This window comes from Fistularia commersonii, chromosome 15, assembly GCF_037954325.1.
Source record: "Fistularia commersonii isolate RoL2024-O1a breed Wild chromosome 15, RoL_Fcom_v1.0, whole genome shotgun sequence".
NCBI lineage: Eukaryota > Metazoa > Chordata > Actinopteri > Syngnathiformes > Fistulariidae > Fistularia > Fistularia commersonii.
Window position 1 is genome coordinate 16392770 of NC_141298.1, and position 25039 is coordinate 16417808.

Here is a 25039-nt window from a genome sequence, read left to right on the forward strand (position 1 = left end):
CATGAAACTTTCGGTTTCTAAAAAAAGCAGCGATCGTTAACTTGTCAATGTCGGGAATTGATTCGTTCGACTTGATACGAGGAGGATGACTATTTTGAAAAGCCGGCAAATTCAAGTATTGTGCCCTGCAAAGCTTAGCTTCATGCGGGGTGACTCTGCAGATTTGCCAAGTGAAGCATTTGTGCCAAGCAGCCAAACCAAAGCCTCCATGGTTTTAATGATGCTGCACCCTTGACAAGATCTTACCAAATGTAATTTCTGCTAAGCCCTGCCCTGCAGGCTGGTGTTGATAGGGGTAGAGGAGGGGAGGGGTGGGGGCAGGCCGCCCTTGGCAAGTTGCCTGGCAAAGATGGTGATTTTCCAAAAACCGCCAGCAACAGAGTCTGGATGTCTGAGCCCCAGCCATCAAAGATAGATACTTTCCCAGTCCAGAAATGCAGGATCGAGCGAGAAGCGCATAGTTCGAATAGTTTCAAACTTAGTGTCACAAATTCAAACACACACCCTCCCCTCACCTCTTCTGGGGCTCTTTGTTCACGCGGTGGTGATATTTTCATGCTTGCTCTCACTGCATAAGCCAAAAAGCTCAACTATCGCACAGAATGCCAACAACGCATGTGTCGTCATGTTAGGAAATGAATGGGATTCACAGGCCGTCGCCATAGCGCTGATTGGTTCTGCAGGCTTCCTCCGCACTGAAACACGAGCGGTTGTCAGGTGTATTAGGTCCACACGCAGTCCGTGGTGGTTCAGCTGTAAACCAACCATACACATTCCTTCCCTCCCACCAGCTGAGGAACTCTCTCAAACACACACACACACACACACATACACAAACACACACACGCACACAAGGGGACAGGCCAAAATTAAAAATACAGGCTTGTCCAGGGAGGAACCTTTGTGATTGGACATGAGCGGAGGCAGAAATTCAAATTGTGAGCCAATCAGGCTCTTTGTCCATTTGCTCCCCCCACCACCTTATTAGGCGACCTCCCATGTCTCTCAGATTTCCTGTCTGCTGTGCTGCACCCCAAAGAATCTCATCAGTACTGTACTGGGTTTGCTGACCATATTTGGTATGATCATGTATTCCCAGCCCCCTTCTGCATCTCATTTTTTAACTTGATGCATGAATCGAGGCCTCGGTTTTGAAACACACCAAAAAAAAGTCATGTCTGTTCCTATAAAACAATTTTCTTTCTTTATTTCCCTCAGCAAATGATTTACTTTTATTCTATTTGAGATGAGAAACATTCATCGGGCATTTGATTTCAATAATAATGTTTAAACACAGCTCTGGCAAATAACTATTTAATGAATTCCTTTTGAAACATTGCAGATTAATTTGTGAAGTCAATTTCCAACATGAACCCATCAAGAAATAATATTAAACTGTTTGTAATATGAATTACACACATTAGCTTAATTCAAAACAATGTGACGGTCATTTTTCCTGTACCAAAGTAGTCATTTGCAATAAGTCAATTTAATAGTGTGTAATTTCTTTAAATGCAGGAAGTCAAATTGGAGATAAATTTCCTATAAATGAAAAAGAAATTCTTTGCTGTGGTCTTGAATGTCAAATGAGTTCTTACTCATTGTAAATGCAAATGCTTGCCCTGTATTTGTGCAGTGTAGAGGCAGTAATTTCGTATATGGGTGTAATTTATTTATTTTCAAAATTGTTGTGTAAAATTAATAATTCCTACAATCTGAAAAATCAAATTAAACAATTAATTTCTATGTTAAAAGAACAACAAAACTTTCAAAGAGAATAACAGTAATTGTTTCATAAAAGTTAAAGGGTTTCTTTTTCCCTTTGAATCTATTTTTTTCTGCTGCGTCCATGTCAAACTAGTCATGAAAATATTCATATATTTAGAAAGACAACAACCTTGGAATTATTTTGTCTGCATTTTCAAATGCCTACCTGTTCTTCAAAGCATTTGATGCGAAGAAATTGTCTCAGCCCAGTGTGGAAGCTATGTACATTAATTAGTTTCTATATTGAATGTATCATTCAAAATGTGTAAAGTTCCTGGACAAGGGATTTCCTCTGCTCTCTCACTATATTCCCAGAACTTGTTTAAGTAAAATCCAAACAGATTAAGACTCCTCTTCCCAGAAAAGGTATATTGGAAAAAATCTGTCTCATTGCTGTGAAAAGAGTCTTTTGTCAGGCTGTCAGGGGGAAGAGGGCAAGACTGGCAGACGGGAAAAAATAAGAATTTGTGAGTCAGTGGAATGACAAAACTCTGTTGTCCTGCTTTTGCTCTCCGGCAACAATACATTAAAAATGTGAGAAAAAGGGGTAAAATACAGACATGCTTAAAAAAGTGAATAATTCTTCTAAATTTGAGGCTTTTGTTTTGACCCTTTTTTTTATATCTTGAAGGTGAATCAATAGTTTCATTTTTTTCTGTGAACTTATAGAAGCCTACGGTGTCGAGAACGAGATGAATTTAGTGCAGGATATGATTTAATCTTCACATCTTAGCTTTCGTGAATTGAGATCAATTTATGGCCCTGCTGGAAAATTGTTCATTGTCAAGGAAATTGTTTCTCTGTAAATCATATTCAAGATTTCCCCATGACAGGTTATCTATGGGCTTTAGATAAAAATGGCTGAAGTTAAAACAGGGCAAACTGTTTAAAAAACAGCATCTTATGTCTGTTAATACACATGAGAAATTTTACTGCAAGTGCAAAAACGTAGGGGGGGTGAACACTCATTCCACGACATAATAATTAGAACACCCTTGCAATTTCTTGTGCTTTAAATTACACTGCTCTCCGTGTCTTTATCTGTAATTTCTCAGGATCAAATTATTGTGTTTGCCAGCTGTAAACCCCCCCAGTAACTGATCAACCTTTTTAGTCAAGGCACCATTTGTGCGAGGCAGAAAGTCCTGCTGTGTCAGCTGCCTGCTTTTTTGCAGTGATTGCTGAGAATCAGAGATTAAAAAACAAACTATTGACTCATTATTCGTTTAACTTGGACCTCAGCGTGTTTTTGGATGTGAAAATGAGAGGTTTTATGTCAATTCAGAGGTTGTTATTTTGAAAGGAATAAGGCTGAAATGTAAAAATCGGCACCGGCAGAGAAATCTTTTGTTTCTGTTAATGTGTGGCTCTTTTAAATGAAAAAGTAGAGCCTGTTTTTCAGACATTGAAAGCATTTATTAATATTCCCCATAGGCAAATTGCAACTATTTACATAAATGATTTCGTAGCTGTATTTGATACTCCCTCTCCTCCTGAAATCATCAAGAAGAAACCCTTTCATTCTCTAAAATTAATACACTACTATTATTTTTCGTTTTTAGATATCAAAATTACCTGAAAACTACTTTATTAGGATCTATTTAAACGCTAGTATTTGATCACAAAGATAAGCAAAAGAATAACCAAGGAAAAAGAAATGTGGAATGTTGTAGGATGTAGAAAAATATCACAAAACAATTATTTCTGCGGGGTTTCAATGATTTTCTTGTTGATTTATTTTTTATAAATATATTAGAGACAGGTTTACCATTTGCTATTCCACTTCATTTAATCACCGCCATTGTGGGTACTTTGCTGAAGTGCCGAATAACAGTCAGCTTTACTCACAGGTCTTTGTTAAAAATGAAATCTCACACATTTCATCACTGTTTTTCCCTCAGGACTTTGTCACCCAAATTAAAGTAGCGGTGCAGAGACTCATCCAGAAGGTTGGCTTCGTCGGGATTTTAGCCTGCGCGTCTGTAAGTAACCTATTTCTCTTACATATTTCTTCTCTGCTCCATTCTGGTCACCTCCGAGCCCCTTCTCTTATGATATGTCATCAGTTAAAACCGTATTCTCACCCGCGAATATTGTTATATTTAGGTGTGTGCATCATTCAAAAGGAATGGCAGCAGAGGCTTTCGCAACATGAAAGTTAAATCAAATACAATGGGCATTTGAAGATTATCAGATTCTCACGTGGCAGTTAAACTTTGTTTGTTAAATATACAGGATCGATTTTTAGACTTGTTAAATCTGTAGATTTTATTCTTCACCCCAAGGTATTTACTTTGTGCTTTTCCAAGTGACACATTCATTAAGTTTAATATTCTGTTTAATATGCACCCTTCTAGATTCCAAATCCCTTGTTTGACCTGGCAGGGATAACATGTGGACATTTCCTGGTCCCCTTCTGGACTTTTTTCGGTGCGACGCTCATCGGGAAAGCCGTCATCAAAATGCACATTCAGGTGAGCGGCGGTGAAAAGCACGTGATTTTTTTTATCAGCGCCACAGATGACTTTTAAAATATCTCATTTTACCTTTAACATTTTGAATGGTGGTAGGAAAGAGTGAACAATTGTTTACACCAAAGTTAAAGCTATGCATGCAGATTTAATACGATCCTGAAAGAGAAATGTGTGTTGAATAATGGATCACACACTTGCACCGGTTCCCGACTGTACTCAGCTGGTAGTAGGGAGGCCATTTTGTGTAGTCAAAGTAGGGGGGAGTCAACCATTTTGTGAATGCAGCTGCAGCAGCCCCTGCACTTCACAGTTGGCCGGTCAGACGACAGCACTTTGAGAACTTATAAGGAAGTAATATATGTAAGCTAACCCTTGAATAAGAAAACTGCTCATAGGAAACTTTGCTTCACAAACTTAATCCTGGAAAATCCTCAATTTGCGTCCTGGTATTTGCAGAATGTCTGTGATGACCATCAGGGCTTGCCTTTCTGTTTTCTAAGCAAATGCTGGAATTCACTCAATGCGACGCAGCGAGGATGAGTTGAAAGCAAAGCCTTTTCCCCCCGGCTCGTCGTGGAAATATTGTGGCCCAAACTGAGAAAAAGGTGGGGGTGGAGGGGGGGGGGGGGGGGTGAAAGCCCGCGTGCACGAGCTAAAGCAGATAAATATTGTCTCTGGGAGGTGATGGAGAAAGAGAGAGAGAGAGAGAGAGAGATGGGGAACGAGGGTTTGCATGAACAGTCGGCACACTCGCACACAGGACCAGATTATGGCCAGGGGTCACGAGGGCCTCCGTGGCGAACTGTGTGTCCCTCCCTGTCATGTCTCATGAAAAAAAAAAAGGAGACCTCACTCCCTGCCTTGCGTTAGGGCCCCATTTAAGCTCTTGTTTTTCCTGTAATGCAATTGATAAAGTGCTTTATTAACCAAAGCACGTGAGCCGGAAGCATGTTGTAGAATATCGCACGCTGGAGAGCAGGTGACTTCTCCCTCGTGGGTCAGCAGGGAACGAAAAGAGGATTTAAAAGTGTGTGTGTGTGCGTTTAAATCCAGCCCGCTTTAATGCAACATGTTTTTGCCTCTGTGCTTCAGGTGGATTCCTGCTAGTCTTATGTGTGAAGGTGTTGGTTTTTTTTTTTTTTATCACTTCCATTTATAATCCTCACTACGCTTCTCATCTAAAAGTCATGCTGGTGAATATATGACCTCACTGATAAACGCATTTGGGTCACATAATAGCAATTTAAAATGTAAAATGAGTCAGTAAATAGGTCATTTTTACATCCTGAGATATTATGTCTAAAAACAGAATCTTCATAGTTTTTCATCAGAATTATCATTTAACTTGGGCCAGTGAGTGAAGACTGTCACCGTCAGCTTCTGTTCGGGGGCATCTTATATTGCCCCTGCACAACGGGAAAATTGTGCTGACTGGGGTCTGATTTTCCCCCTCCTGACAATTTTTGGGCTCATTCCTGACAGCGAGGGCTGGTTGCAACTGATTATCTGTGTAAATATTCCCTGCAATGCGGGAGGTTTTGGTGACACCATGTTGATGTCACTGGCTATGTTTTTACGCTCACCCTGAAATATAAATGCTCTGTGAAAAGAGCAGCAACGGAATGTTAAAACCAGTAATAGCCATTGAAAGCCAGGTGACTAAGAAGTATCCACCACAGCCCAATGTCTACCTCCATGTCAAAAAAAGGAAACCATGGGGGAGAAAGTAACAATTAGCAAAGCTACCGGAAATCAATCATCAAATATTTTTGGTAATGGGGTTTGAGCTCCTAAAGAGAGAAAAAAAAGAAAGAAAAAATCTCTGCGTCCAACCACCGAAATAAAAATATCTTCTGCGATGATAAACTGAGTATCTGGATATTAGAGACTGTCACAAAACCTTCATGGTGACATGTAAACAGTGATCGAAGATAAAGTGACTATTTTAGTGGTCAAAGTTGATATGACCTCGTAAAGCATTTTTAAACCGTTTGCAACCACTATCTCAAACACACCTTAAGGGAGTCGCGAACGATTACAAGGATTTTTTGATTTTGACCTAGAGTTCGGTGCTCAAAGGACAAGAACCCTCAAAAAACATTTTCAGCATTTTTGAAAGTGACGTTAAAATACACCGATCAGTCCTAACAGTATGAACACCTTGCTTTGTGGTCCGGTTCTGATGCCCACGCGCCCGTTTGACAGCTTTGCATCGGAAACATCGTTCTGTTTTTCAGTCATTTAAACCTAAGTAGCTCATCGGTGGGTTTGGACCGCACAGCCCAGCCTTCGCTCCTCGCTCACATCAGAATCTTGGCTGCGAAAGACTCTTTTGGTCGGTACCGACCACTGCAGACAGGGAGCACTTCTGATGCTCAGACTCAGTCATGCGGCCATCACGATCACACTTCAACTGTTTCGCCGCTTCCAACACCTCAACTGTGACGACACAATGCTCACTCTGTCTCTGATATATCCCATAATGCCTCGGTAGCCAGACGATCAATGTTTTTCAGTCCAGCTCAGTGGACGTAATGTAGCGGCTGATTGGTGTAAAAATGCAGGGATGTTTTGTATGAATATTCACTCAGACGCTAGAAACTACTTCCATCTGTTTGCATAAAACCCATTCTAGCCGTTACAGTGTGTATGGATGAAGTCATCCAACAAAACGTATTTGAAAAGTCTGAGATCAGCTTTAATCATCTTCTGCAAAAACACTCCTTATTTGATGCTATGCTGAACAAAATGCAAAGATAATGTTGTGCGGACAAATGCAGTTTCTTGAAGCTCTGTCAATTCTATCGTTCTTAAACTTGTCATTTTATTTTCGGTCGCGTTATTAGGGCCTTTTCTTTTGTTATTTAACTTGTTGCGTTAGTTTACACTCACGTGAAAAACTTCAATATTTCATAAAGTGTGTGTCCAGGAGTGTATCCAGGTTTCACCCAAATCTGACTAATTGTAGGCATGCTTAATTTAATGGATGCCATGCATTCTATCTCAAAAGCATATTTTGCATTTATTTTCAATGTGCTGCCAGGCTCTCATGAAGGACACACATTTATTCAAATATTCAAATCCTAGATGACACTTTTATGGCTCCATCATTAAACAAAATGGATTTTTTTTTTTCTCATGTATCATTTTATACACTTTTCCCTGTAATTCAGCCGTATATATTTAGTATCTTTGGAAACCTTGGGATCTGGACGGGGATTTAAAGTAAGACTCTGCGGGCTTGAGCATTCCTTTTTTGCACAACATGAGTTTGTAATGATGGACCCGCCGAGGCCTCTGTTGTGTTAAGTCTTTCGAACGGCCTATCGAAGGCAACTTAAAGGTTACGAGTTTTGACCACAGTACACACTAACCTACAACAATTCAAAGGGCAAGTTAAGGACCCGAGAAAATGAGGTCATTGTTTGGACGCATGTGCTCTACACGGGGGTGCTCGGCATATTACGCGGAATGGCTGCTGGTTGCTCATCTGTCCCTTCCTGCGTTGTGACTAAGCAGGACCGTGTGAGAGCCGGCCGTCAGACCCCCTCAGAAACAATGACACATCCTGTGATTCCCAAACTGCTAGCATCTTTTTTACAGACTCTCACAAGACCCAGTGAGGCATGCTGACCTTGTATCATTTGGTAGCGATGTATCATAGATCCCAGTGTCTTTTATTTCTTCCCAGGACAAAAGAAGTTGGGTTTTTAGACCAAACCCCACCAGTGACTCAAGACATTGCCTTTGGGGGGGGGGGGGTTGATAAATGTCTACTCAAAGCATGATGCACCCTAACAATGATCTCACGGTTCAGTCACTGACTTGCAATTTCTCTGTGATTCTTTGTTGTACAGAAAGTGCTCGTGATCATCACCTTCAGCACGCACGTCGTGGAGCAGATGATGTCCTTCATTGGGTGAGTGCTTGTGTTTCGTGGATGGTTGTATTTTCTTGCCTAAAGTACCTTTGGGTGTGTACAGCCGCCACAAGAGAAATGTTGAGGGACCAATTAGTTAGTCCTGTAGCTTTCAGGAACCTTCAGTTCCCCAGTGTGATCTCCTCCTTGTTTTGACTCAGATTAAGATCACACAATATGAGATGGATTTGAATTGAACATCTTCAAAGGTGACTTGTTCTTGCGAGAAGTCTTTGCAGACCTTGAAACAGGGGTATTTTATCATTCGCTGCTTTTCATTTTGTCCGTGCCGCGTCTTTGTGGCAATTAATGGCTTGATTTCTTGTTTTGATTTTTTTTTTTTGTTTTTGTCTCCACTCGAAGACTGTGGGTTTGAACATGTTCTGGCCACTCGACAGGGCAGGATGAACTTTCCTATCACAGAAAAACCCCCTCTGCGCTTCATCCCTCATGATGCATTACATTTGCCCTTTACCTTTTTCGTGCCATAGGTAACACAAGCCTAAAAGCAGGCGCTGCTTCTCTGTCTCCTGAGATGCATTCCTATGATGTGACCTTGTATACGTGAGGCCCTTCTGGTGACTTCTCTCGAAGTCATGCTGTCACAAAGGAAATTAAATTGTGTCAGTATTTTTACAGGCTTGGCTACCATTGCGATTATTTTATGTGTTTCGTACTCACGCAGTCCAGAGGCCTGTTTTATGACTAAGCCGTCAGTTTTTTAAGACGAAGAATCGGGTTAAACTCTAAACCTCTCACAAAATTATTGGAGTTTAACATACACGGGTACACATATTCCCGACCTGTAGGAAAATAAGGCCAACATGTAAAATAAGTACTTGGTTGGTGCGGCTGGACATAGTGGGACACACACACACACACACACATACACACAAATGGCAGTTCATCTATTTGTGTGTTTAATCTATCTGTGGAACAAATGTGAAAATAGAGTTTCTACACGTCATACTCTTTACATGGATATAATGAGCAGTCACGGGTGTGAGTCCGTGTGTCCATGTGTGTGTGTGTGTGTGTGTGTGTGTGTGTGTGTGTGTACGAGAGAAAGAGATATTATAGGTAAGATGTTTCCCTCCAGTTGTCACTGCTCATTGAAGTGCGGCGGTTTCACTCTGACTCACTGCCTGCTTCTTCTTCAGAGGAAGTTTCCCCCTTTACAACTTGTTGACCGCTGGCTTCCCCTGTCTGAGGCTCGATCACCTTTACTTCTCATTGTCTCTTTCACTCACACGTCTCTGCGTATGAATGAGTGCCGGCTTTCAAATTTAACCCTTCAGATGCCGATTGACTACTATGTCAGGTGAAAATATTGAATGGATTTTTTTTTTTTTTTGCTTTTTTGCCCCGTCTGTTGCGTAAAAATATATACATGCGCAAACGCACATGTGCGTATGGACACACAAACACACACTCACAGACACACACAAAAGCCCCAAACGGTTGTCCTCTGGAAACACACTTCCTCAAATGACTGTTGTATCAGTTGAACACCAACAGTCTTTTTTTTTTATGAAAATGTTCCTTATGATACTTTCGATCGAAATGGTCACAAATAAGGACCTCATTTCAATTGTAAAAGTGAATATTTTCTTTGTTAATTTTTGAATAATCTGACTATTTTGAGTTTGTGCTATTCAGATTTTCCTTCAGAAGGATTGATACTGATTCATACCAATAAAACTGTTGCAGCTTTTCCTAAAACAATTTGAAACACTTCACGATCTTATACATTTAATTTTTCTCACCAACTTTGCGTCATTGTTTCTGCAATCGAATTATTTGTATTTTGACTTGTTCTTTGTTGTCCTGGATCTAGATTTAGACTGCAGAAACCAAGGGCTTACCTTTTGTCTTTGAGAGCGGCAGAGCTTTTTCCGACCATTGCTGTATCGATTTATGGAATTATTCAATTTATTGAATTCTAGTTTCTTGCCCGTCAGGGGATACTGTTGATAAAATCAAATAGCATATGAACAGACACGGAAGTTTCTCTCTCTTCTATAATAACCCACAGAACATAATCATTATTGACTCTCTTGACTATTAAATGATTAGAGCAGAATTGGATTTCTGCTGAATTTCTACAAACAAACGGCATATTTGTCAGAAACTTAACATGAGACATTTGACTAGGGACACCTCCCAAACCTGCCCCCCAACCCCCATACTGTTAAACTTTTATCTTTTAATTGTTATAATTGAGGAAGTACCTTATTTTAATAAGAACAGAGCTTCCATTTTCCGACCAAGATGTAATGATATAATTATTTTCTGCTATAACGTTTGAAAACAACTGTCTCAGAAGTACATCACTTCCAGAACTGATCAGAACTGACTGAGTAATGTTTCAAACATTTATTGACGTATCACACCCGATGCCTCTGTTATTTCCTGTACAGGGAGTATCCAAAAAGTTTCAAAAAGAAAATATTGTGTAAGAGATGTCGTCTACATCATGGAATAGTTACACAAATGATCAAGTGAATGTCAAACTTTTAAGCAACATATCTCGTGATTTTGCTGGTTCATCAGCAGGTTTTGATCAGTTGTTTTTTTTCTGACACAAATGGAAAACGGAGTGTTACTAAAATTCAAATTTCAAGAGGTTTGGATCTGAGGCCTAAACCTCACAAGGCCCTAAAACAACAGTTACTTTCATCACCTCTGGTAGCAAGAATGACCAACCTCAGTGTTTTTTACCAGATGGTATAAAAAATGCAGACTTTGCAAGAAAAATAGAAGAACATAAATGACTCAAATTTTCCGTTATAGATTTACAACTGTCTGACGTTTCTTTTGAGAGAAGAGCAAAAATGTAAAGTGGGTAAATGAGCCCTGTCCGTTGACAGTTTTTCAATCATGTGGTCTTCTTCCTTTTTCAGCTGTGTAAAATTACTGTCTTTTTGGAACAAAATCATTTTAAAATTCATGCACCGCTTCCCCACATGAATTGTGAAAACTGAAACACTGACGTATCCTTGTGTGCGGGAGGACTTTGTGTCATTACATCTTTTTTTTTTTTTTTTTTTTAAATTCTGTTATGCAAAGTACACGCATTTAAATTTATCATGTTTCGTCAGGGCCGTTTTATTAATGATGATTTTGCTTTGATGTGCTCGAATGACACAATTTAGCCTCCTCATTTGTACTTTTGACTGGAAACAAGAACTGCTCACCAGGTTGAAGCTTTGTGTTTGCTCAAACTTGTTAGCTTTGCACTGTGAATAATCTGCCCTCATCTCCTTTTCAAACCAGCCATGCGTTTGACTGATATTTCAGTCACAATAAGTCTTTAATCAACATCTGAAGCAGTAATGCATTACTCACCATCATGATATTTAAGTCTTCAGTTTGAAGTTTTTCCCCTGATAGTAATTAAACATTTTCATTGTCCTCCTGTCCATTTCAACTTGGAGTTGTTTTATGTTTTTTTTTTTACAACATTTGAAATATTTCGATTGTGTTTTATCCTCTTTGTTTCTCGAATAATCGTACAACTTTTTTTTTGGTTTTCTTACAAAATAGCCTATATTTAGAAATATACCACACTTTACCCTTTGAATTTTGCTTGAATTCTGAAAGGAGTTCATTCAATCCTAATACTAGTATTCCTACCGTAGCTCAGAGAAACTTTAAGCTAACCTCACCCTGATTTGGTCTGTGACCAGTCTTTTATCCATTTACTGTTGTTGTCTTTGTCCATTTTAATGTCTCCAGTTAATATTACTGTTACTGTTTAATGTCTTTTGATGCCTCTTCTCTGCCATGTGCTGCTGCGACACCTGAATTTCTCCTCTTGGGATCAATAACGATTATTTTATCTTATCTCATTCGTCCTCCCTGTCTTCTTTTGTCTCAGCTGGGGCTTCATCAGCCAGTATGTCGATGATATACAGCAGGAAGAGCTCAGAATGCTCAGTCCAAGCAGTACTGGGACGGGGTGTTTTCCTGTGTTTGACTCGCCGTCTGGGCCTCCAGGCTTTCCACTTTTAACTTTTGTGAGTCGCTGTGCTCAGGCCAACTGCTCCGGCAGCTGTGGGATGACATGTGGGGAAAAAACAAAAAGTCCCGTCTCAATATGAGGACAACATTGATGATGCCGGATTGTTTGAGAAGCAAACTACCTGTGATTCAACGGGACTTCTGCGCTACCGCTCCTCATCGATGACTAAAGTAAAAATGGGATTAGTTTCTGTGGCGTTGTGAGCAAGCTGGGGGGGCAAGGTTATTGTGCTCTTCTTTGTGGATTTGGGAAAGAGCGACAAGACAGCAGGAGAGACCCACCGGTTTTATCTTTTTGCATCTCATCATCTGGCCTCACACAGACTTTTTAAATGACTGTACTCTGTAATCCATCACGTTGATTGAGTCAGCCCTCCTCAGTGTCTTGTATATTGTGCTCGACAAATCCTTCGGGGCCTGTGTTAAGGGCGGGACCTATCGCCGTCGGACTCTTGGTGAGCGATCCATTGAGATGCGGAGAGGAAGAGTTAAGACCTGAAAAGGTTATCATCTAGAAACTGGAGTGCCAGGCCATGAGGGGAGCCTCGAGTGTATCCATGAGAATGCAGCCATTTTCATGTGGGCTCATCTCTAAAGAAGAGTTCATTATCAGCAGATGGCCGTTGCTGACACTCGAGCCTGTCTGCATTGGTGGATCACAGCAGGCGTCCCCGCTCCGAGGGAGGCCACAGGAGAGTCCAGGGTCAGGGCAGTGCAAACGGGGGTTGCATGAGCTGCGTACTGGATCTTACCAGATTTCAGCTAGTAGTTGTATACCTCTACCACCAGCAGAAGTGTAAAAATATATTTGTTTTACCTCGGCGCAACATAAACAGTCACTTTGACGCTTGTCGTTTTTTTTCGTGACATGAAACAAAAATTTGGAGAGTTGTTTCTATTTTTTAATGCCATTCTGCAATTTGTCTATCATCAGTTGTGGTCCTGTGTGTATTCAAGGCTCAGAATAAATTTGGATTAGAAGTTTAGGAGTGAGGAAAAAGTCACGACAGTAACATAAAAATCCTGTCTAGATGAAGAAGAAATATTGCTAATTATGCTTGAAAGACACGTGTGACAATAACTGTTCTACTGTTTTTATTTCCTCCTGACAATTTATTCAAATAAATCTAGCTTACTGGAGAAGTCAAATAACCCATGCACCCATCTCACGATTCAAATCAAACTATTCAGGGGATTCACAGTGGCCCTTTTATTTGTGTGGCTGCAAAGCTCAGGCCGTAAAAAGATAAGTCTATTTCTCTGTTTCCACAGAATTTAACCATCCTAAGAAGACTGGCCCCGCTCATATAGAAAGTCTGTGTGGTTTTGCACTGAATGTAGTCTTGTCTGTGTTCAAGGAAAGTTCTGGTAGGCTTTCATAAAAGCTGAAACCCCCCTTTTTTGTTTTTAATAAGAAAATGCCACATTATTCTGTACAAATGCAAAGGGGAATTTCTCTGATCAAATAATTCATCATTTGTCTTTTGTAACGTAAACTACGATGTGGTGTAACGAATTGCCGTTCCCACTCCACGTATCGAACTAACAAAGCTCTTGTAGCTTGTCAGTAAAATATACAGAAATTTTATTTTATTTGGCCTCTGTCTCAGCAGTTATTCTGTTACTTCAAAGATGAAATTTGCGGCCTTTAGAATACGGCAATGAATATTTTGACTAAGGCACTTGCTTTCACTTGATGAAAAATAAAAAGAGAAATAATTCTGATTAACCATATTTTTGGTCATCTTCACACCGTTTTCCTTAGACTGATCAAATAGTTTGAACATAATAACAATAACTTAGGGTTATTTACTGTTATGTTTTTCAAACCATATACTGTAGAAATATCAAATTAATCTACCAATAGGATTCAGGTTTTGGTCAAGGAATATATTTGAGCACAAATAGCAGCAGAGTAAAAATGAAATGAGCAGTTTTGGATGTTCCTGCTGCAGCACATTTTTAAATGCCTTTTTAACTGGTGAACTGGCACCGTGCTATTGCTGTATATCAAGATGAGCTATTTGAATTTGCACTATTTCTAGCTGTTACGTTTATGTTTGCACTGCAAGATTGAGGCGTCAGTAACAGCCAGCTGTCCCGACCAGCCCCTCTCCATCTTTAACTGTGGTTTTTGTTCTCATCTCGGAAAACTGGACAGGATGTGTAACGTCACTGTTTCTCAAAGGGGGTACACTGCAAAAAAAAATAGAATCCGAAAGCTAGCTTTGATGAAAGAATAATTACACTCTTTTCAAAATTGATATTGTTTTCGGGTAAGTATGTATAAATGACTATCTTCGCATTTCACATAGAAAATAAAATGAGTGATGCTGGTGCCCACAATACCACAGAGCGCATGAAGAGGGTATCTTTATGATCTTTTTCTCAAGATATGTTTGGTTCCGAGGAGACGGTGGACAGGTGGGTGGAATGACAAAGGGGTGCAGCTGCAATGAAAGGCTTAGGTGACCTTTTTTACTTTTTAAGGCGGTAAAATCGCATCGACTTTGTATTTTTTTTTTTTAATTCAATTAGTCACTGTTAAGGGCTGGCAACCTGAGAAGTTCCTTGACAAAGATTGCATTGATTAGTCATTTCTCCTCCGGCGTTGCCACCGTGTGACGCGCGACATGATTCGAAGCTTATGCTGCAACACTTTGGGTCGGAGGGATGGAGCGAAGCGACTCTCTTTTAATACGGTGTTAAGTTTAATGCGAGGCACCGCGGGGTGCCCCCTCCTCCACCATTCTGATTACCTTGGCTTACGAGCTTTGACATAAATACAGAGGCAGTAACACTGCGAGAGAAGCCTGACGCTGAGCCAAAACATCCTCACCGCAGCCGTTTAGAATAATATCCAATCACCCAAGAAACCTATTGTTAAAATGTACTGTAGCCTCATTTTTTTTGCAGTTAATTGCAGATACTGAAGGACTCATGGCTGCACAACGATCAGAGTGTAATTGTAGCCTTGTGTGTGTGTGTGTGTGTGTGTGTGTGTGTGTGTGTGTGTGTGTGTGTGTGTGTGTGTGTGTGTGTGTGTGTGTGTGTGTGTGTGTGTGTGTGTGTGTGTGTGTGTGTGTGTGTGTGTGTGTGTGTGTGTGTGTGTGTGTGAGAGAGACAAAGACACAACAAGGTCACATATGTGTTCTGTGTCTGGTGTCATATTATGTGCCTCCTGGGCACATTGTGTATCCCAAGACATCCTGCCTTATTCATCCCCGATCCACCACTCATGCTGCTTATACACAGGTCAAGGCTATAAACTTAACATATTTAGTCATCATGATGACAACGGGCTTGTGTGTGTGTTGCCTTTGGATAGAGTACACAAATTGGTTTTTAAAGCAACATTCATATCTGGGGAACACCCGTCTGACCTTTCAGCTCTCAATCAGCATCATCCACTGAAGTAAATTGTTTAGTTATTCCCATGAACAGCATCATAAGATGAGGTTGTTCCAGCAGTTTCTATGAGTGTCTGTACTGATACACTGCGAGGAGTCACTCTAGTCAGGCCCTGACTCAGAGGCCGAGTGGCCAGCCTTCCCGACCTCTTTTTCCTCCCCACCCTGCCCTCACCGCACCTCGGGCAAACAGATATGTTATCCATCGTCAGTCCACGGGTAATGGAGAGGGAGGAGAGATTTCGGGAGTAGTCACTTCTCTCGAACCATCCACATGCCCAGCGTTGGCCTGTTGAGATCCATCCATGCTCGTTTGGGATCAAGATTGGTTTCTCTTTGGCAACTTTCTTACAGACACATACATCATTTGCTTATCACTGTTAAGTTGCTAATTCCGAAAAAGTCATCATCGTGCGTAGAGTTTATTTTATTGTCATTTATGAGACTAGACCGCTCTTCGGTTTCAAGTAACATAATATTCTGAACAATGTAAATTTTCCTGCAATTGCGGGTTTATTCCAGCACATTAAGAAACATCATCGCAGCATGAAATGCAGACATCTGGAACATTCAGCTGTATGAAATAGCAGCTGAATCTCTCAACCGCAGTCTCCTTATGATAAAAATATGATATATAGCTAATCGGAAAGTGGTTCGAATAGCTGTAGCTTTTTTTTTTTTTTCACTTCTATTTTTACTGCAGTCAGAGTAAAAAAACAAAAGTGCAAGCCATTCATATGTAAATACAGTGTGTGTTTTGGTTTTTGACATATATAGATAAGCATTAACCTGTGTGGTTTTTTTTTGGTTTTTTTTGGAACAGGAAGTTAACGTGTATGTGAACCGCACACACACTCCTTGCAGCTTAGCGGGGCTCAGCGTGCCCTGTTTAGACATGTATATGCTCACCGGTTAGCTCGCCGCACTGTTTTAGCAACATACATTGTGTTTATGGGACAGTTGATCTTCAAGTTCTCATTTATTCCACGTGCCGTTCATTTTCCAACGGCGGGTGCCGGTGACATTGGTGTTTTTCTAACCTTTACATTTACTTGACATGCTGTAATGTGTTAATTTAAGCTCACTTGTATATTTCAGCGTTCTTGGGTTTGCTGACTTAATCACCCAAACTTTCCCATTTGGGAGTCATAAAGTGTAGGTGTAGGTGTGGTTATCGTCGGGTCATTACATCTGAAAAGAGGGCAAGACGCTGTCCCGCAGGAAACAATGCCACCATAGATGCCATCCAGTGGCTGTCCCTCCAAGCATGACATCACAGGATGGATGGAGACCAACGTAGTCCTACACCGCTTCTTCAGCTGCTCCTCCACCTCCTGTTTCCGGCCTGTCTCGATGCGTCGGCGGTCACATCTGACTCAACCCTTTCTCACCTCAGTGGGGTCCGGGTCTCATTACCCAGTGACCCGGCAACTCCGCACACCTTTGCACTCGGACCATGAGGGTCCGTATCGGCATGCGGAATTCAATCTTTAGGGTGGCAGGGGTTGCCGGCCTGTTTCATGTGGCCGTCTGGGAAGTGAGAGGAATAATAGACTGCTATAATTGGTGCCCCCTTATTTCCTGGCAGCGCTGTGGGCACCCAAGAGGATAGGATGTGTCCAAACTTGTGTGTGTGTGTGTGCGTGTGTGTGTGTGTGTGTGTGTGTGGGGTGGCTGACACAGATGGCTGTGGAGCAGGGATTTGATAAACACCCTGGGCAGGGGGATCTCCATCCAGGAGTGGGCTTGATGCTTTAGTGATGAAGTCATTGGGAAAAAGCCCAGTTGAAATGGAGGAGGAACACACACACACACACACACATACACACACACACGAACTCCGATATTACCTTACAGCATTTTCAAGTGACTCAAAGGTTTTCCTTACGATATAATAAAAAAAAAAAGGACTTCAACCTCCCTTACCTCCATAATTTATTGTCTGCAACTTGCAATGAAGTAAAATTAGAACCAGAGGAATATATTCAGCTGATAAGAAAAAAAACTGATCCCATATCTGTGTCACTGCAGATTCGAAGGAGAGGTTAGAGTTGCAGCACCTTATTTCAGAAAGCCGCATACCCACAGTGAGTGTGTGTATGTTTTGCGGTGTCACTGCTGTGATGTTAGGTGTGAACTGTGGCCCCGAGGAGCGTTGGGTAACACTCGCAATTGCCTAAGCCAGTTGTTGTGGTGATGTTGTAACAAGCTGGACCTGGCCTGGCTGTCATGTGAGGCCTTCTTCTCTATCATCCCAAGGCTGGGATCTCCATGATCTCTGTGCGTCTGTGTCTTTAGGATCTTATCAAAAAAGGAGAAAGAAAAACGAGAGTTTTACGTGTGTGTGTGTTTGAACGCTATCAGGAGTGGTAGTCTTCAGCAGGGGTGGACAGGTCAAGGGTCGCCTCTGACTCACGGCCTGTGGAATCTTTTCACGAAATAAACACGAGATGCCGAAATATGCTTTGCAGTCGGCAGCAGGAAATTATACCTCTTTGAAAAATGTCGGATAAGATGAGTCTTTACAGAAAGAAATGGAGTTTTCCTTCCACAGGTTTCCCAGAAAATCTTTGCTCCTATTTCCTTATCATTAATTACATTTTCAACTTCCTGGTCAACAGGCAGAAAGGGCGCGTAAAATCTCAAGTGCTGGCGAGTACATTCCCCCTTTGGGGGAAGTAAGACAATAGTAGTAACCTTTGCTTCTGAAGGGTAAAAGCTCAAAAGTTGAATGATTGACCACCCTCGGGGCATTAGCAACCTTTATCAGCCTGAACATGTTTGTAATTCATATTTATAAATATTGTGGCAAACATTTGTCTTTATACATTCTTTCCCAGATCCCACCGGCCAACAACAGGAATTTTACCGTAAAAGACAAATATCTGCAGCCAGAAACATGGTTGTTAACATCTCTGTGTGTGAAAATGTCTTTCGATCCTCCGAGACGGAGGCACTTTGGTCAAATTCTTATAATTCGTTTGTTTTGACGCTCTCAATCTCCACTATCTCTGTCAATGATGACAGGATAGGATATCACGTTTTACACATCATGTCGAAATATCCCGTCATTGTGATTCATCCACAATTAGCCTCGTGCAGTTTTAACATTGGGAAATATTTTTGCTCTAAACTTTTCTAAAATACAAATCAGTTTATTTCATAAGTGTGTGTGTGTGTGTGTGTGTGTGTGTGTGTGTGTGTGTGTGTGTGTGTGTGTGTGGTTTAAGAACCTAACAAAGACTTCCCTTGACAGTGGGTTCATTAATGAAGTCCATTAACTAAAATAATTTTTTGAGAGAAAAGTTTATTTTCTTAATATTCAAATAGCAATAAAGACACAAATCAAACATGGATTACACTCAGATTGAATTAACTCCAACACAAATCTTCTATGTCACAGGGTTTGAATCCAAATACCCAAAAATCCAAATATACACATATATTTTAAACATTGGGAGGAAAAAAACCACAAACTTTTGAATAAATTAGCATTTAGAACACATTGAATCATTTATTTAAGAGACATGTATTGCAGTGACAATTAATTTTCAAACATCGGATTCAGGTAATTGCAATTGAGTTTCTGATTTGAAATGACTTGGTAAAGGTAGGAAATATCCCCATTAAAGTCGGCACAGCCTTTATTTGTGTTTAAACAGAAATACACACTCCTTATGCTGAATATGTTTTAGGTGTATTGAATAAAAACGTTTGTCTCACATATGTTTACTGGAAATAATTTTCCTACCCAGGCTCAGACACTTCAAATGCTTAACGCAGAACTTCTGGAAGTAATTTATTCAATTGGGAAACAACTGTTTTAACGTTTGCTGGGATCCACACATGCAGATTTTTATGGCTGTTAAACTAGCTTCATTTCAAACTTATCATTATTAGCATTCTTCCTAACTTTTTTCATGTTTTTCTCCTCAGGGAGTCAATGTGACAGGGACCTTTTTTTTCACATCTGCACAAATTAGATTGATTTTTGAGCGCATCATTAAATTGATGGGGCTGAATGTTAACCCACAAAAATAGGTCTTATAATATAAAACGGTTATAAAACATGCATTTATGTGAAATGTATAGATTCTCTACTGTCACGTCAAGTCAAAAGAAAGAGAAAAAATGTATACAAATTGCCTCAAAATATTTTATTTACGCATCAGCTGTTAAATCAAAAAGCAAAAAAATTGATTTGAGACATTATTAATTCTCATAACCTCTTGAATCCCATTGTATTTAATTATATGAAGTCCTTCATTTTTTAACAAGATAAGTAATACCATAAAACGAACGAGATTGTTTTTATTTATTTTTTTTACTTTGGAAATTGATAAAAAATACTGAGTGTGTTAAAACACACTCAAACTGATTCATTTCCTCTCTTTTCAAAGGTCACTGTTTTCACAAAAGTCATGTTCGCAGAGCGTGCACCTGAGGAGCATTGTTTACTTCTCTCTTCTGCCTCTTGATTTTTTTAACCGGTTTTCAAAGTTTGGTAGCTTCTCATACCCATGCCACATTCTAGGAGGACCACGCCTGCTCCACCGGGAGAGAAATACTCACACTATTGAAACGTCCACTGAAAAATCAGACCCCAAAATGTACAGGAGGTGATTTTTACAGCACAATATTATTTATCACAGGTAACGCATGCACACGAATCTCCACATGGGAACATTCAGGAGATACAATCTCAGCTCTGCTCATCTAGAAACAAAGGTTGAACACATTTTCAAATACTCACAGGTAATTCATGAACACACTCGCGGCAGAACGCTCATTTCCGACAATTTAAGCAACATGTCCGGGGATTCAAAGTATATTCCCAAGTGTGTTCTGATGGCAGAGCCTCGACACAGATCTGTCTTTCGGGCATTAAAATGTGTTTTAGACTGCTAGCTTTGAGCTGCACCGTTGGTGGATTCGCCCGGGCTCATGACTCAGTATTGCTCATCGTGTCTGATGATTCGCCCGCCATTTCTGAAAACCGTTTCCCTCCGACTCCTCGGCTCGTACTCTTGCTGTATCTCCCGTGACTTTTTTTTTTTTTTAGTCATTCCTCCTTTTTTTTTTTTTTTTTTGTTGAAACTCAAAACAAGCTTTCTTTTCAAGTTACCTATCGTCACTCTAGATTAGTCCGTTTCTGACTGTGAAGGTCTTAGTCATTTAGTGGTGGGGGGGGATGGGTGTTCTTGGCTAGTTTTTGATATTGTGTGTCTTTCCTTTGTGTGATCCACTGTCAGACTTCACGTCTGCTCCATGCCCATTTGCTTTTAAGATTTCAGTTTCTGGTACAAGGTTAATCATTGCTAAAGGGCTTCCTTGTTGTAAACCCAATCATTTAATACTATCTTTTACAGTCTGTTTTTTAGGTGTGTGTGTGTGTGTGTGTGTGTGTGTGTGCGCTCGCACTGGGGGTGAGGCGGAAATGGCTCACCTCCCTCGGAGAAAGTTATCAGCTATAAAGTCAACCGTATGTGACACGACTGCCCACACAAACCTGCTGTAAAAATCTTTGATGTGTCTTCCAGCTTTGACGACGCCATCCCAACACGAACAAAAGATGTAGAAGTGAAACATCAGGCACGGCCTGAAACAATAGCTCAGGGGATGTAATTAGAGCCACAAAACAGAATAAGTGAAGGTTTTTAGTATGTATTTGTTTAGTGATTAATCACTAACTCCATCCTAGGGATGGGCCACTGATTCTAGTGTATTCTCCGCAGTATCTCGCGTTTTTTTTTTTTTTTTCCCTGTGTGTGTGTGTGTGGAGGGGGTGTTCAGTGGTGTGCGTGTAGTTGGTGGCTAAAATCTTGTAAAGGGTTTCCTAATATGGGCCGTCTTACAGGAGCGACCTCCCCCTGTGGGCCACCCCCCCAGGTCTCAGCCAGTGATGACACAGCTCGGGTACAACTCACTTCCTCATTAATTGGCTGAAACCAGTTCTTACAGGAACCGCCTGTGATAAATGTGAGAGTTCTGAGAAGTCATTCATTTCTCCTCGCTGCAGCGGCAGAGGAGGCACTGCAGGGGAGTTGAACGAGTTCACCGATGTGTGTGTGTGTGTGTGTTTGTGTGTGTGTGTGTGAGGGAGAGGGAGAGGAGGCGAGTGTGTTGTGAGAGAGAGAGAGAGAGAAGAGAAGAAGAGAAGAGAAGCAGAGCAGGAGAATGTGGCTGCTACAGCTGCTGTATGAGGACCAGACAGTTTTTAATTTTCCCCTTTTTTTAATTTCTTTCTCATATTGAAATGGTTTTTCAGGAGTTGTGTTGTTTTCTAGCTCAAGAACAAATTGTAGTTGTGTGTGTGTGTGTGTGTGTGTGAGAGATTTTTGTGCGTGCTCGCGGGGGGATGAGCAGTGAAGGGATCGAACTCGTTGCCCTCTCCGTCTTCCTCTCTCCTTGGAGAAGGGAAGCAGGAGAGACCTACACTGTACAGGAGATACAGCATGCCTCCCTTTGTTGCTGCCCTTGGGCTGGTGAGTAACAATGATGTGACGTGATTTGTGCCCCCCTCCCCCATGCCTCTCCCTCTTCTCTCTCTTCTTCCTTCCCTCCTTCTTTCCCTCCCACCCCCCCTTCGCCTGTGTGTCGGTGGAAGCAGCGCTGTTCCACTTCTGGGTGCGGCACTGCAGAAGCCCTTCAGGGAGTACTTGGAGGCCCAGAAGGCCAAGCTGCACCATCGCGCCGGAGAGGGGATCCCGACTGTAAGTACAGGGGCCTCAGCCCCCCCCCCCCCCCCCAGCTCACTGCCTCTATTCATTCCCATGTCGGCGCAAAGAAAGAATGCGGCCCCCTTACTTTTGCCTCTTTCGCTCTTTCTCCCCGCACTTTTTTTTTTTTTTTTTGTTCCTCTCCTCACTTTATTTCAGACTTTTTTTATTGTTGTTTTCACCCAACCCCCCCCCCCCTCCCCCTTCCCCAGAATAAACCCAATCCCGTTTTTTCCTAGTTTCCAAAGTATTACATTTAATCATGTCCCTCTCCTCCCTCCCAACAAAAAAAGGGTTTTTTTTCAAGTTTTTTTTTTTTTTTTTTAAAGAAGCGTGTTGATATTCGAGATGTGTCCTGTATTGATAGTGGAGATTAGAAGCTTGTTTAGGGCCAGATGACAGAGTAGCTTAGCGCTGCACTGGGCGGGCTGGGGGTGGTGGTGGGGGTGTGAGGTCTGGCTCCTCTCTCTGTATTGAACTGTACTACTGGAGCGCGGGGCGTGCTGACTCATGCTCCATCTTACCAATTGGAAGTGTGTGTGTGAGCGTGGTCACTCCCCTATGTGTCTCACACACACACTTGCACTCTGTGCCCCGCCTGAACCCAGCACTGACTGTAGACCGGGGCGCCCCCTCCCCGCCCCCCCCCCCCCTCACCCCCACCAGTGACAATCCATCAAAACCCCCCCTGTCTAGAACAAAAAGAGCCAGTTGTAGCCGTAGCCTGTTTCTCTTTCAAAGCCCTTTTTCCCTCCTCTCTATTTTCCTCTGCCTCTTTCTCTGTTGCTCTTAGTGATTCATTGAAAACGATTTTTTTCCTCTTTTATGGGCTTACGAGGAGCGAGAAGGGGGTGCGGAGGGGAGGGGGGGGGGGGGGGATAGACTTTGAGTTGCACAAGGACAGATTAAGGCATTTCTAGAACAATGTTCCTTTTTTCTTGTAACTTGAGCCTCCTGCAGTTACAGGAGAGAAGCGAGGCAATTTAACTCGGTGGAGGCAGGCTGCAGGCTGGGGTCAGCGGGGGCGTTCGGAGGGAGGACGGTGGGGGTTGCCACGTGTTTTATTACCCCTGATCTCTATCTGTCCTGCTCATGAAGCTGGATCCCCACCTCGCCCGCAGCGTCGGGGCGAGCCGGGTGCAAGGGCGGGGGGGTGGGCGGGTGGGTGGGCGGGTGGTGGTGGGGGGGGTCGAGGCGAGGTGACGGCGACGGCGCTCCTCAGCCCGCTGACCCGTCTCCTCTCGTCTCTCTCGCCGCGTTCCCCCGGCAGGAGGAGAGCTGGCTGTCGTGGCTCTTTGAGAAGGTTGTGGTCATCACGGTATGCTTCTTTGTCTGCTCCATTGTCAACTCCACGGCGCAGAGTTACGCCGAACGCAAGCGTCAGAAGCACTCCGGGGGCAAGAGCGAGTGAAGGCCCGCTCGCCGTCGTCCCTCGGAAGCCCCGGCGCGTCTCCACGCTCCCACCTCTCGCCCCCTCACTGCTGCTCTCCTGCCAGACTGATACCTCACTATTATATCACCCTCCATCTGTTTTCCCTCTCGTTATCGTAGCAACATGTTTGTGTTCAACACGGACTTCCAGTCACGCGCTTTCACGGGCTTTGTAATCGGTTGCGATTTCTCCGATTGTTCTCCGCTAAGGTAGGTGTTAAGGGGCGTTTAAGTTGTGGTACTTTTAGCTCGTAAGTAAACCAAGCCGCCGGTAAGAATCCTCCCGCGCCAGGCCTGACGCTGCACTATTTACACGCCGAGAACGGTGTCACATGTTGGTCGTGTTTGACCCATTTGTGTAAGTAGCGGTTATAGAATTAATAGCTTTTTTTTCTGCGATTGACTCGCCATTTAGCCACGCCTTTGCAACTTTAGGAACATGACTATGTGTTTTGTGATGTTTAAGACTACTAATGTCAGTGTTTGAAATAGATGAGCGGGGGGGGGGGGGGGGTGCTCGTAAGCGTGCCGACACGGAGAGCCGCCGAGCCCGAGGACGTTATTGTTTCAAGCTGTTCCCGGTGCGTCAGGTGACCGCTCGCCCGGTACGAGCGGCAAACCCCGTCCCGGTCGGCGCTCTCGGATGAGAAAGGAGAAATCGGCCGCGAATCACCCCGCCGGTCCCTTTGTCTGCCCTTATTGTTCTGCTTACAGGAAGAGAGCTGGAGTCAGCCCGGGGCGGCCAGATGCAGACATGTATTGAATCAGATCTACGTCTGTGTGTGAGACGGGGAGGCAGACAGAGATAGTAGGCTGCGCGCTGCCACATTTGTTGCTCTCCCTTTTATCTTTTATGGATTGAAGCTGATTGTGCTCCGTTAATAGACTACCAGTCTGCTCGGGAGTCTTCGGAGACAAGATAGTAGCTCTTCCCTTTCACTCCGAGACAGTCTTAGTCATTGTAGGTCTTTTTCTTTGTCTGCTGCCCACAGAGCTTTTTTTTTTTTTTTTTTTTTTTTTTTTTCCTCCCCTTTTTTTTTTACCCCAGATGAGGACCGCCAGCTCATGTTTCACATTACACGAGCACCTCCCAAAAACTAAAGTTTGCATTTTTATTTTGATCCCCTTTCTTTTTCTTCGCCTTCTTCTTTTCAATTCACCGGATCGCGTCAGCCGTCCCTCGGCGAACGCAGAACCTTCTTTCTTTCCGTAATTGCCAGTGAAATGTGCTTTTTTTTTTTTTTCCCTCCCTCTCTGTACCGCTGCTGTGCTACGCTGGACTGAGCGCAGCAGGCG

General features: G+C 42.3%; 1 protein-coding gene across 1 annotated transcript in view; it reads left to right on the forward strand.

Moving 5' to 3' along the window:
- Positions 1-23723, forward strand: part of LOC147226673 (vacuole membrane protein 1-like) — a 54377-nt gene extending 30654 nt beyond the window's left edge. The window contains exons 8-12 of the mRNA XM_086160403.1: positions 3669-3749; positions 4125-4241; positions 8099-8160; positions 22204-22306; positions 23583-23723. Of these exons, the coding sequence (XP_086016529.1) occupies positions 3669-3749; positions 4125-4241; positions 8099-8160; positions 22204-22306; positions 23583-23723 (504 nt within the window). The remainder of the gene's footprint in view (positions 1-3668; positions 3750-4124; positions 4242-8098; positions 8161-22203; positions 22307-23582) is intronic.
- The last annotated feature ends 1316 nt before the right edge of the window (positions 23724-25039 follow it).